This window comes from Prenolepis imparis, unplaced genomic scaffold (genome assembly GCF_030444845.1).
Source record: "Prenolepis imparis isolate NDT839.2.m4 unplaced genomic scaffold, iyPreImpa1.0 SCAF_3, whole genome shotgun sequence".
Lineage (NCBI taxonomy): Eukaryota > Metazoa > Arthropoda > Insecta > Hymenoptera > Formicidae > Prenolepis > Prenolepis imparis.
Window position 1 is genome coordinate 10,700,970 of NW_028141161.1, and position 14,509 is coordinate 10,715,478.

General features: G+C 36.5%; 2 protein-coding genes across 6 annotated transcripts in view; both read right to left on the bottom strand.

Moving 5' to 3' along the window:
• Nucleotides 1-12,719, bottom strand: part of LOC145934017 (uncharacterized) — a 103,547-nt gene extending 90,828 nt beyond the window's left edge. For 2 of the 5 annotated variants that reach the window (XM_083034161.1, XM_083034159.1), the window contains exon 1: nucleotides 11,163-12,062. The gene's annotated coding sequence lies outside the window, so the exon portion shown is untranslated. Of the gene's footprint in view, nucleotides 1-11,162; nucleotides 12,063-12,453 lie in introns of those variants that run through there. The other 3 variants (XM_083034158.1, XM_083034160.1, XM_083034162.1) reach the window with 3 other exon arrangements.
• A 673-nt stretch (nucleotides 12,720-13,392) lies between these two features.
• On the bottom strand, nucleotides 13,393-14,321 carry Nd-13b (NADH dehydrogenase (ubiquinone) subunit ND-13B). Its single transcript, XM_083033349.1, has 3 exons — nucleotides 14,154-14,321; nucleotides 13,804-13,965; nucleotides 13,393-13,719 (listed from the first exon to the last, which is right to left on the bottom strand). Exons 1-3 carry the CDS (start codon nucleotides 14,172-14,174, stop codon nucleotides 13,546-13,548), a joined length of 357 nt encoding a protein of 118 aa, XP_082889475.1. The 5' UTR covers nucleotides 14,175-14,321; the 3' UTR covers nucleotides 13,393-13,545.
• Between the last annotated feature and the right edge of the window lie 188 nt (nucleotides 14,322-14,509).

Here is a 14,509-nt window from a genome sequence, read left to right on the forward strand (position 1 = left end):
TACTTGTTAGTTGGCAAAAGCGAAAGGGGAAAATTGATGACAAATGTCACTTCATTTTTTTTTTCATAAAATAAGTTAAAATGATCAGAGTCACTAAAAGGTCAGGTATATTTTTGTTAACACATAAATTGCTTGAATTCAAAGTAAGAATGACAGATAAATTGATGATAATTTATATATATTCTCTCATTAATATTATTGATAGAAACAGAAGAAAAAAGAATAGCGTAATTTCTTATTTCTGATTGTTACTTTAATATATGCTTTCTTGCAGAGTTTTCAATTATTAGATATATACTTTCCACGAGATTTGTATTTCTTCACTACAATCTATTAGAGCCGCATATTTCTCAACTGAAGATTAGCTACATTAAACATATAATTTGTCGATCGCGAGACTACAGGTGCACAGAAGGTCACATATACAATTGTCATTACAATATGTGATTACTATCGCTGATTAGACTTCCGATGGTTGGATTCTAAGGGTAATCTCTAAGAAATCACAGACGATTCATCGAGTTGGGGGGTTTTCGGCTCGTTGCTCTCCGTGATTACTTTCGCTGACACACATTCCCGTAACGCCGCGCCGTCGCAAGAGATGGGAGGAGAACAAAAGAAGAAGAAACAACGAAGAGAGAGGCGAAGGCAGTGAGGGCAAGGAGTCGGATATCGAATGTACAAGTGTATATACGCGGCGATCATCTATGCCGGACACGTGGATCATATTGTCGGTGGAACGTGTGCGTTTATACCGCGCACGAGCCATACGAAAGGAGCTATCACCGAGATTAGGATCCGACCAAAACACATTACGTACAATCGCTCCGTGCCGGAGGCACAATAGACGTACGCCATACGTATATACGATGGCTACGTGCGCAACACAACGTCCTCGACGCGCGGTACACAGTGGTATAGAGAAGATCTGACGATAGAGAGAACGCCGGCACTTCTCTCGCGTATACGCGAAGCACTCACTTTCTACCTTTGTGCGGGAACGTCTCGCTGTAATTTGTGGACGCATCTCGCATGTTTTATGGACACCGTAAAGTGGAAACTGTTCCGCGCACGGTAAACCGTAGTACTCGAAGGGATGAATCACGCGCGAACGATGCCGCATTTTATCCACGGGGGCTATGTCGAAAGAAATTGAAAGGGATTACGAATTTTAAATTCTGTTCGCACGAATCTTTCATCAACGGAACCATGGTCTGCTCTTTAAGGCACGTCGGGGATACCATGTTAAACGGCGCGTATGAATAAATAAAAAAAAAGAATCGAGATTTTAATACACGATTTTAGTAACGCGTCAAGATAGATAAAGTTATAACACTATTTCCCGAATAATTACTATGTAAAGAGAGAGAATAATCACCTGAGCTCGGAACCGTGCTCCGAGCGCCAACACTCGCGGGTTTAAGCACGCATGCATGCGGATGCGCTCGTCTCTTTCTCTCTCTTTTTTTTCTCCTCTCCTCCTCTTTCTCGCAGCTATTTACTCGTAGCGCTCACGCGGCCCGTGTGCTACGTGCCGAGATATGCACATATAATTACGCCTGTATACACGCATAAGTTTTCTTCGACTCGCGGGAGCGATAATCATTTCTGCCGCGCGCGCGGTCGACAGCATTTTTACGCCACGACTGGCGCAACGAGCCACGTTTCCGCGCGATTGCATCTCTCTGCCGACGAGCACTCACAAAAGTATCTATACCCAGGACCATTAGTCCCTCCGCGTCTCCCTTTCCGCATTTGCCCACCGTTTCGTCCGTTTCTCTAACGTTGCCCTTTTACTCAGTTTCCTCGTGCCAATCGATTCGATGAAATAACTGGTGAATAAACGTCGATGCAGAATGCGCATCATCGACGTAGGTGCGGCGAAAACGCGTAAAGCATATATTTTTAGTTACATACGCACGTACGCGCGACGAGAATACTTGAGTCGTCTCGTATCATCACGAGAATCGTTCTATCGCGTACAATTATTCACAAAAAAATATTGAAAAAAAATTAGATTTTATATTTTGAATAATAAATTTATAATAGAGGTATTGCAAGTCTATTCTGAAGATTCAGACTTCGTGAAATTCTTACTAGCGAGAGATAATCTAAATTGAATCTCCAACTGAGTGAAAAACGAGTGAGAAAGTGAGAAAGAACAACCGATAATGATGAGACACAGTCTAGATGAAAAACGCTAATTTTCTGGTTCATTAAAAAAAAGAGATTGAATTCTATGATTCGCAAAATTGGCTGGTCTAGTCGCAACCGCATTGGATTACAATGTATGTACAATGTATGTACAATGTATACTAGTCGTTTTAATTGTGTATGATTTAATGACGCTGAATTACATGTATTAATAAAACACATCATCGATAAGTCATCTGATGCTGTTTTTCCTACAAAATATCGCAGAGTTAAATCATAATTGCCACCAAGGGATCGAATAGTGCATTCTCGTCTCATTCTTTGATCAATTATTCCGTCAATTGTATACGTGAGGGGTGTTTGCAATAATTGTAGGAAGACGCGAAGTGCATCGATCTTGAATTCATAGCCATGTGTGCACGCTGCAGTGCAAAGTTATTACATTCGCATCGACACGATGCCAACTGCATGCTAATTAGTCGTCTAGTTAAAGTAAATGACACACACGCACTTACACAAATTATCGCTTAGATAATTTGCTAATTTTTATTACAGCCTCGCGCTACTAATATAGCACTGTCATTTTTCGGAGCTTGAAAAAAATAAAAAAATAATTTGTTTTTTAAAAGTATGTAAGTATAATATATTTGTTGTTCGAGTGAATATTTTCTCTCTTTTATTAATTTAAATTCAATTTAATCTCCTCCCTAAATATCGTAAATAAAAGCGGATTTGCCCTCGTTCCAATACTATTGTATAATGAATGTTTTTTTTTTATGAAAGATATGCTATTCAGAGGAAACAAATGGACTCGAAACGGAACTAAACGCGCGACGTTGATGAGACAAAAAGAACGCGCGCGCGCGCGTGCGTTACGCAATCGCATTGAGATCATAATGTCCGGCCTTGCAAAAAGAGGCCTGTTGGAATGCAGATCCTTTCAAAGGATAATGATTTCTTGGGAATACGCTCGGCATTACCGCTATTCAGGGTTCGATGAATATTGCATGGAAACCGTTTGAATCGCACGATATTTAGCGTTCGCGAACGACCGACATATCAGATATTAACCCTTGAAAATACTGATGATGGAAAGACTTTCTTCGCTCACGTGCATTAGCTACGCGCTCGTACTATTTTACGACCTATTGTAAATGAAAAATATAATTTGATAAAATAAATACTTCGTTATCCTTAAATTTTAAAACGTCGCAATTATGACAAACTTTACAAATGTTAAATAATTATATTTCAAAATTAATTTTTGGACAATAAATGATATATCCATATAAATATATTTCTGATCAATTCTAGAATTAAGAAAAAATTGATTTAATACTTTTTTCGAAAGAGAAATTCTTGTAATAATATTAGAAATAATAGTTCTTATTCATTATATATCACCGATCTCTTGGTATTCTTATAGCGAAATGAATGCGGATATACAAGGTTTGTTATACAGGAAACTACTCGCGTAATTTCGTTTCAAATAACCGCTCGTGCTCAGTCCCGGTCCATTTGAAAACCACCGCGATACGAAGGAGAAGAAGAGGAGAAATTAGTTTTACTCTCTTACGTGGCACAAGAGCCATTCATTCTTACGTGTCGCGCGATTTCCCTCGCAGCGCGGATCTTCTCAACGTCCGCCTTTCCATCATCACGCGATCAAATACATACAGCAGGGCAAAGTCGGCTGGTTATACATTGGCATTTTTATTTACATAAATCAAATGCATCGATGTTCTTCTTTGCCTTGTCCGACTTTCTCCTACTTAAATATCATATATTGTGCAGATCCGTTGACACATTCAAATAGTATATGCACGTTAAATGTTAAATATGCATTTAAGCTTTCGCGTTTCTTTAAATATTCCCAAGAGTCTAAAAAAATCCTAGATAATCCTAAATAAACATCCTAAGATTCCTAAATAATTTTTTAAAAGATTTTTAATTTTATATTTGATAAAAAAAATGGAATATATAAATAGTATGTTATTGAAATTATATATGAATATTTAAAAATTGCAGAATCGTGCAAAATGTTCTTATATATAAAATTTGCTTTCTATTTTCTAATTTATTATATAAAATAATTGTGTAAAGATCCTTCTAAAATAATTTAAAATGTTCTTAAACGATTTAAATATACTGCCAGTGTGAAATTGCGCAGCTCGTACGTCAAGGAGATCGTCTAAGAAAAAAAGAATCGTCAAGGAGATCGTCTAAGGAATAATACATTAGCCGCACTTTTTAGGCTTCGCCTCAAGAAAGAACCGAGAGATCGCGTCTCAGTTAAGGTAGAAATTTACGACCTCTCCTGACCTACGGTCCTCAGAAGTTGTTTGCCCAGTCTAAAAAAGCGAGGGGTTAACAGTTGGTGCTTATTGGAAAGATAAACTGGAATATAGATTTCTCTCCATGTCCAAACTCGTTTGGCAAATGTATATTAGGAGAGAGTGGACATAACAAACACACATATACTGTATTATAGAAAGCGAGAGAATATTTCTCGTTAAACAAAAATGACTTTTCGCTGAGGAATATTTGATTTATATAGATATAAAATTCTTATATTTCTCGACCGTGGACGATTATTAATATGTAAAGTAAATAAAAATTTGCGCTCTAAGAATAATTGTATGATATATATGTAAGAGCAAAGATATTTAAGATATGCTATCAAATTGCAACGAATCGCGCTTTTTTGACGAGAGGTGTATGAAATCTCGGACTGACTAATATATAGCGTTAAGTTTATGAGTTGCTCCGAGACACGTGCGGTCGCATCCAGAGTGCCGCCCACATCATTTCCACGGGCGTTAACTTGAAGGGGTTAACGAGTGTGTCTTCGTGGTCGCGTGTATAGCGGTGCTGCCGACAGTGTATCTCAAATGAACATTCCACGGCGAGTCGAGTGCTTCGTAAATCGAGAGTTCGAGAGGTTAAACAGAACTTCCGCAAAGCTGCTCGTGTTTCTCCTCTGCCGCCACCCCGCAGAAAAATATGCTGCCGAAGATGGGCGAGGCAGGTGGAGAACGCGGCTAAAAGATGAACGGAATCGCGCGGCGACGGAAAAGAGAAAGACGAGTATTCGGGGAGAGGTTTATTCGTGTACACGAGCGAGAGAGAAAGAGAACCCAAGCATGGAGAAACACGTCGGATGAGGAATGCACGTGAAAGTCTCGAGCCATTGAGCACGACGAACGAGGCTCGTTGTATCGCGTTCGCCATTCGCGCGGTCCTTATCTTCTCGGGTCGCTTAACATTAGGTAAGACTTTATAGCGGCCTGCACACGCCAAGGTCTCGTTTCCGCGTACCAAGGTTACCGGCGACTCAAACTAGATGAAGATTTACGAAGACGCGATATTGCTTTACTGTAACAATAGTAGCTGTGAGATTGGCAAACGCGATAAAAGATTTAAAAAGAAAAAATGGATCGTTACAATTCAATCTTTGATTTTTCCATCATCTCGTCTGCAACATAGTTTGTTATCGTTATCATTGTTAAGATATCCTCTTATCTTTTGAGATCGGAATTCGCTAATATAGTACGCGATTTTATGTAAAACGAAAATAGAGTTAACGTTCGATGTAGGAAAAATTCCTTTCATCTCATTTTAATTCAGTTATCCATCACGGAGATGGTATCGATCATCTTTCGGAAGCAATAATCATTAACCTGAAATCTGCTTGACCCACAAAATTCAAAAGGTGAGAGCTGGAACGCAAAGTCATGCCATTCGACTCTGACCTCTCGTCTTGATAGCTATGTATTAATTAAAGCGTCGCTCCAAGCGAATAAATTGATTAATCCTTTATATGTTACAATGTTAATAAACGGTGCATTTTTTATCGTGAGTTTTTTCCCAGAAATATTTTTAGAACAAATATAACGCATTATATAAAACTTAGAATTGAAGAAAAATATGTACTAGTACATTGCTTTTTGCTTTTTAAGTTGTGATACACAAATTATTAATGTTAAATCGATATTTCAATGACGTAATAAGTAATAACATAGCTTATTATATAAAAGCTTTAAAGATCTTTTTCAACAATAATGTTTAAATTATTTTATGAAATTTGTGCAATAAGCGAGATCGATCGATTGCAATCGGAATCATCCATAGCGTATAATATGCGATTGCAGCTAATCTTTGAGAGATGTCATATTGTGACATCTCTCAAAGTGTGTTGCGTGATCCAGCTTTACGTCGTTGGTATGCAAAACAAGTCAGACGATGAAAGCGCGGCGGGTCGCTATTGATTCAATCATAAATTCAACCATATTTTACACGTAACACCTTATTCGCATTTACCATTCAGCTATCCATTCAGTCTTTCATCAAGAATTCCAACCTATAGTGATCATCATTCGCTGCTTCTCTCGAACGATCCTGATCGCCCCAATACATTTCATCCTCGACGGTTATTCGATTCCCGTCTCACCTTCAACCTCTGACTTTATTGTAGAACCGCTATGTGGCATTTTAGGATGTTCTACAGTTCCATTTCTATGTACAGTTATGTTTCTCGTTTTTCTCGTGTCTGATTAAAAAATTCTCATGTGCTAACCGATATCTATATAAACGCGCTAAATTCACGAAGCGCTCTTATCTCATATAATTGATTTATTATATTCATGCTATTTAAATTTATGATGCCTCTCAAGCATGCTTTGACTATAATCAAATCGCTTTCGAATAAAATGAAGAATTATATAAATTTTGCAAAGAGGCAACCGAGACGCTCACCATGCTAAGATAATGAATAATGAAAATAACGTTCTTTCCTTCATACATGTAATGTATGCGCAATCAAAATACAACAGTTGTACACATAAAATGAGGATACTCGGATATGTCGACAAAACATTCGCACGAATTAATTTGCTAAATTAGGCGAGATGTAAAAAAGGACGGGTGCGAATAATGAATTTTTCGGGAAGAATATGAATTTTGGTGCACGGCGAGTACCGTAAAGTCGTGAAAAAGATGGTTATCGCGATGTCCGCGACCGACTAGCGGAGATGCGGAGGACGCGAGATGCGGATTCGGCACGAGAGAGTGTAAATAAAGTTCACGATCGGCGCACGGGATGCGATGGTAGAGGCCGCCGAGTATTCTAACGGGGCAACGTCACGGCATGTTAACGTTCTACTATTGCGGAGGGGCTACCCTTTCCGCGATATACTACGTCAGTCCGGAGATATCGCAGATCCGCGCATCGTTTCCGCGGCACGGTTTCATCAAATGATCAGTCAATTCGTTTAAAGTAGAGGAAAAGTTATCTTTACTGTTGTACATTACATAAAAAATATTTGTCACTTGATATAACATTTAATATTTTTTAATATTTTAATATTTTTTAATTGTTATATTTGAATATTTTTTCTTGGTTTCTTCGATCGAAAATATAAATGAATATTAGATTTCTTAAAAATTCCAACTTTTTAAAAGACTTGAGAGATAAATATTAAAATATATCACAATATATACTTTAGTGATATATTAGAGAAACTCTCAATTATAAATTATCTGAAAAATTTTATGAAGATACTATACACATATACTACAGATAATAACGTACTATACTCATAAAGTAGGATCATTGACTGATAATGAGACAGAAGTACTTCAGACTTAATTTATCACAATCTCGGTAAATATGTAATAAATGCGGAGTGGAAAATTCGCGGAATGCAGCGAATGGAGGAAACAACATCACGAAATGCAGCAAGTCGTGGTGGAATGCGACATTTATAAGCATCGTCGAGCACAAGGGAATCTCATACGAGAATATAGTCGTGCGAAATTTTTCAGCTGTCCGTCCGGCTACTCCTAGCGCGGTTTATATACCGCAAAAGCTACGTATAACGTTTTCTCTGCCGCGCGCTCGTAAAAATCGCGTATTGTGTTTGGCTGTAAGCGGAAAGATGCGCTCGTCTCCGTCGGCATTGTTTTAGAATATCGTCCGCCGCATTCTTTTTATCTGGGAATATCTGCCGCGATCTGCGCCTGTCGTTTGCGCTGCGAAATACGAGAGAGAAATAACTAATTTCTAGAAATGTATTCTATCATATTCGATACTGAATTTTTTTCTCACTGGAATACTGTTTTAAGTATAGTAGCTTACTTAAGTATAGGGTGATAATCTAAGCTTTTATGCATGTGATGTATCTAATAGCTGTCGATTCTGAAAATTCTGCTTTAAATTAATAATCGTTCATCTTTCTCAAATCTTAATTTTCAATTATAAACCTTCTATTCTCTATTCTCAATTCCCATTTACAATAAGATATGACACAAAAAGTTATGCAAATTGAAGATACACGTAAAGGTAGAATTTTTTGTGACAGTCAAAATTGGTGTCACAATACTTATTAGTATATAAGAAATCTAATCGTAATAGTTTGCGGCTACTAACAAATTAATTACGCTTGTTCAAGGCAGAAGCTGCAGCTAGCGAAAAAACATTTATTAGACCCCCTAGAAATAATTTTAAATCCGCGTACTCGAACGCGAATAAATATTTTTTTCTAATGATTTCGGAGTTGTAAAACGATCGTTAGCCTAGATGCGTAAAAATTTATAACTTATCGCAAAAAGCGACGACTTTCCCACGTTTTAAAGCCCGTAAATCACGACGATAATCAGGCGCGCATTCTCATAACGCGGGACGGTCGCAATAATCGTCTCTCGCGGAGGTTGATCATCCGCGGAGGGAAATTATTATAGGTAAATAACTATTTTCACCTCGGCGATGCAGCTACCGACGCAGCCATGAAAAATCTCGATCACGCGCAATGAAAATTCCCAGCGCATTCCGTAACTTTACACGCACGCACGCACGCAGGCAGATACGCACGCGATATCGTCGTGCACTTGTGTGCGTATAACGAGCGCGGCTATAACTAAAAGCATACATGATGAACCGACGATCGCGTTTCGGAATTTATAGTCGTCGCGAATGATCGGTGGCAGTAAATCGCGAAAAATGGATGAGAAGCGTTTTATGCCCATCTTTCTGTTTTTGTTTAAGCTTCTTTTTTTCGGACGACTTAAAAAAAAACTCAAGATGATTCATTATATATTCGATACTTAAAAAAAAGCTGTGTGTGTGTTTATCTTGAACAATATAAATAATAATGTTCTAAAACATATAATAGATATCATATGTTCGTTTAGTTTAATAGTCCTACTCGACATATCTCTCACGTCAGATAAATACAATATATTAACCTAATTAGCTGTGTGAAAATATATCGCAGAGCAACGTTTCGAAAGCAGGTCAACGTCACGCTAGATGGTCGAAAACTAATCGTGGCGAACCCGGGGCTATGTTTGTAACTATTTCTCCACAAATATGCGACATATATACGTGTATACCGCTATACATGTAATGAAGATACGAATGGAAATAGGGCGTGCAATCTGCTCGCCATATCAACGTACACGTGTCCACGTGCGAACACGTGGTATCGTTAAAATTCAACACTCAACATCATATTTTTTCCTTATTTTAATTATGATTAAAAGCTCTCACCAATGCAATATCAAACGTACTGGAAAAAAAAAAAAAAGTTAACTTAACTAAACCTTTCAACTAAATATTATTTTGTTAATTGAACATATAGAAATATTTAAATTAAATATAACATTAAATCTAACAAAATGTATATTTGACTTAAATACTAATATATGTTCAATTAACAAAATAGTAATTTAGTTGAAAGGTTTAGTCATCAAGCTAACAAATTTATTTTCAGTGTATGTATTAAATCTAAAAGTTTAATTTTCTAAATTCTTTAATTGTAAAATTAATTTTTTTTATTTCATAAAAATGTTCGGCCACTGTGGCATTGAATTTTTCAATAAGGAATCTTCTCTTTAAAAAAATTAAATTCATTATAAGCAGAATATTTCGAATCCGATCATATTATATTTTATAATTAGACTTATTAATTTTCAGAATACATTTTTCTCGATGATGTTGAAGTGTTGATAAAATTAATAAGAGAACATTTGAAATGAAAATGCTCGTTACATTTATACGGCAAATAAATAGAGAAACCTTCTTATTTTAAGGTTTAAGGCATACTAATACATATCAAGCTAGCGATTAAAACTCTCGCGCGTTTACCGCTGCGAATAAATTACTATGACGAAGTTTATCTTGACACGCGCACGAATATAACTGACAATTTGTCTATTCGCATTATTCCAGTTAAATGCCATGCGTATATGGCATAGCGTGATAATTACATGTCGCGTTATTTCAATGCGCATTACTCATGCATACTCCACGGCCGTGAACGACACGCGCATAATTTAAATTCCGAGCTTTAAAGCTTTAATCCTTTCACTATCTAGAAACATGACTATCTACAACATATATCTCAGATCAAAATATAATTTTTATGAAGGAAATATCAGTGTTATCAGTTTCTGATGATCGTATATTCTGCGTTTACCGGTATGTGAAATTAAATCAGAATCGACAAAAAGAAGTTTGAAATACGTTTAAATTTTAACAACAAAATGTCCGATAAATTTCAATTCACGTAATATATAGTTTTTGATCGCTATCTACATTTTTAATATTTTCGATTTAAGTTAAGCATAGAGAGTAATATTCGTATGTTATTTTATTTTCTTGAAATTTTCGATCGGCCAAAACTTTCGACAAACGCATATAAACATTACGACAAACATATATAAATATTATGACAGACGTATGTGAACATTCCGACAAACGTAAATATTAACACGTTGACATCTCAAAATTCTCGATGTTTTCAACTAACAAACTTGCATTCCAATCTATATTTCTATATAAATAAAAATCATTCCATCCACAAGAGAGAAATACTTAATATTTAATTCGACACTGAAAAGTGAATTTTTCGAGTTTCGATTCTTTCGCGTGAAGTTTGCTTCACTTCATCGAACGCTTGGCCGCTCGAGCATCCCTGACGGTTAGGTTAAAACGCAAAATCAACACTCACCGATAAATCCGCGGCGTTGATCCCTTTCCCACGACGCAGCCGGGCTGTCTTTCTCCTCCTCTCCTCAATCCCGAACACAATCGAATCTGCGAACCCAGGTCGGCGACTGGCACGAGAGATCACTGTGCGCACTGTTCGGTAGAATAGAACGGTATATAATAATGCACTTTGTTCGCGCGCTCTCTCGATCTTTCGAACCAACGACGGTTGTCGTTACACTTGTCACGATCACTTGTCGATTGCCGAACGCGACGAGACGCGAAATTCTTTCCGATCCGAATGATACGCACACGTTCGCAGCCACCTGTCGAACTCGGGCCGCGTGTTTATACCGCACGACGGGGCAGAATGCGCGAATACGTGACGACCGTTAACGTTCCACTTGTGCCACCTCAACGTCCCGCGAGCGAGTGTCGACTTGTCGAGTCGTGCTCGTGCACAAGTCGCCGGCGCGGAGGGAGTGGGGGGGAATAGTGCCATGCGCCGTGCCGCTCGTTTACCTCTGTCGGAGAACGGTACATCTTTTTCCATTTCGCTCTTTTCTGCACCCGCTTCTCTCTTCCTCCCTCGAGGATCACCCGAGTGCGAGTCTTCCGCGCCGCGGCTTTTCAAGGGAAACGCAAGGACGACTCTCTTCCGCGAGAAATGAGACTGATAAACGAGATAATGGCGGTCACTTCGCGACTCGAAAAAAGTTTGAACGTAACTGCCGTTTAGGCACTACTTGCGCATCGAACATGAAATATCGAAAATTCAGATGGCGCATCGCACATTAGAATTAGACCAATTAGAACAAAGTTGTATAGATGGGAATGTACAACTATTTTCTCATTTTCGAGATAGCCAATCAGCTGTCGAGCTTTAGTCATGCAATATGTATATACATGTTTACGCGGTACAAGAAATTAGAGATTGATTTACATTATGCATGTTTGTCTATACATTGCTATATATATAATGACGGTTGTATTAGCCATGTTGAAAATAAAAATACGAAACTAAAAAAAATATTGAATATGATATTGGACATGATATTTGATATAAATATGCACATATACATACATATATATATATTTATATACACATCTTTGAGTTCCAAATCTTTATCTCATCTCTGCATATGATGAATGAAAAGAAAATTAATAAATTTTTCCTCTTTTTTTCTCATTTAATGTCTCACTCACTCTTACCGAAACTAAAAATAATTCAGTATAATTGTCCAATTGTCTATTTTACTCGATTTCATTATATTAAACCGCGATTGATATAATATTTCGCAACAATATCTTACCATTCTTCGATGATATTTAAATAATAATAAAGTGTAGATCGCGTACCGAGATAACCATGCGGCACGGCGAGGACACAGGACATATATACATATATGACTGCATTTCCCGGACAAGAAGACGATTGTCCACGTCGGGTTTCGATGACGATCATGAAAGTACGGTGCCCCGGGTGTCCCGTACCCCATTTTTTCGTCGATGCACTTAGCCGGACTCAATCACGATCGACGAGAAACAATTCGGATGAACCACTGCGACTGCCCGGACAACCGTTTCGCGACTATTAATAGGGCCGACCAGCCTCGGTCTCTGATTGGTCGGTGCAATTTGACCGCACACACACACACACACACATACACACACACAATTTTTGAATACATTTTTTTTATAATTACATTATCGTTCATTTTTATTTTTCATTCTTGAATTCAATCGGTTCAATTATGTGAAAGTAACTCATAAGTCTTAAAGCTTATAAATAAATGCCATAAGTTTTATGAGCATATATAAAAATAATATTCAAATATTGGATCTCTCTCTCTCTCTCTCTCTCTTTCTCTTTCTCTCTCTCTCTCTCTCTCTCTCTCATACTTTTATGCGATAATGAATTAATAAACACATAAAGAATACGGCGTTTCGACACGCATAAAGCTCAAAATATTGAATTTTTAAAAGAAACAAAATTGTTATAAACATATGTGATTGCAATCATTTAAATGTAACGAAATTTCACAGCATGTAATGAAAAATACATGAAATATTGCAATTTCATTAAACATATTCATCTTATAATTCAAAATTAAAAAAAACATTTCAAAATTTATCTATTTATCTTTATTTATTTTTTTTGTTGAGATGTTTTTTGTTAAAACTATATTTCTTAAATAATTTTCTGTTCTTTTTCTGAAAGACCGAGAAGGAAATGCAATTATAAATGTCAGTTATGGTTATATATATTTTAATATAGTTGTGCATATATATATTTTTCAAGTTATGGATTATTTATTAGATGAAATATTACATTGAATAATAGTTAATCTATATTTTATTTGCATTTTCACACACTATATACAAACATCTATAACAATATTCAATTACTTATGCGGTGGCCATGTCCATTGGTTAGGTGGTGCTTCCTGTATTAATTTCTCCCATGGTTTCCACACCAACATCTTTTCTACCAGTGACATTTCATTCTTTGCTTGTATTATAAGTTCCTCTACTTGTCCGCAGCCTATCTTGTCTTCTATAGCTTGTATATCGGCAGTCTACAAAATATGATGCTTAATCAAGAACAATACATAGTATTATTTCAGGATAACTGTTGTTACTTTAATGAGCATTAGCATCACCTCTTTCACGATCTTCAAACGATTTTTGACAACCTTCTCAGTTTCTTTTCGATAAGTATAATCCTTGGGAAACTTCTCTAACACTCGCAAAATTCTATTGTACAATGGAGTTAATTCTAAATGAGGCCTTGCGCAAACAGCCAATCCCTTTATATTCGTAGTCTGCAAATGAAAAACGATAATATTAATTAAGTAAATACTAAATTAGTTTAGTAACAGAGCTTTATATATATCAATATGGATATTGTTAAATATAAATTTTGTTATCAAGTTACATAACAGATGACATTCTTAATATTAAACTTTATCAATATTAGATACATTCATTATTGAATTTATAGATAAATTACCTTTTTGATAGCACCTGCCATTGTCAATGATATTTCTAACACTTGATGTATTTTTCAGATCTTCTTTTTCACACGTACTGTCAGCTTTCTAACCTCAAAATACCAACTGATTGTCTCTATTCGTACACTTAGCGCCATTCAAGAAGGCAGGCAGTGCACTATTGTAGTGACACTAATAATTTATGCATTTTATTTTTAATAAAAAAAAAAAACGATTTCTTATTGAAAATTCTTCCTTCATAGTTTTTAATTAAAAATTGATTTGTACTTTATACATTATTATCTTAACGTGGAATCAGTCAAAAATTCTATAATACATAATCGATTTTCTCGTCCACAAAAAAATATTTAAAAAA

Excerpts from the sequence above, each read along its gene's own strand:
- Nd-13b (XM_083033349.1), bottom strand. The coding sequence starts at position 14,174 with ATGGCAGGTGCTATCAAAAAG. Across the intron at positions 13,966-14,153 it reads TGGCAGGTGCTATCAAAAAG|ACTACGAATATAAAGGGATT; the intron begins GTAATTTATCTA and ends TTTCATTTGCAG. Across the intron at positions 13,720-13,803 it reads GTTTGAAGATCGTGAAAGAG|ACTGCCGATATACAAGCTAT; the intron begins GTGATGCTAATG and ends CATATTTTGTAG.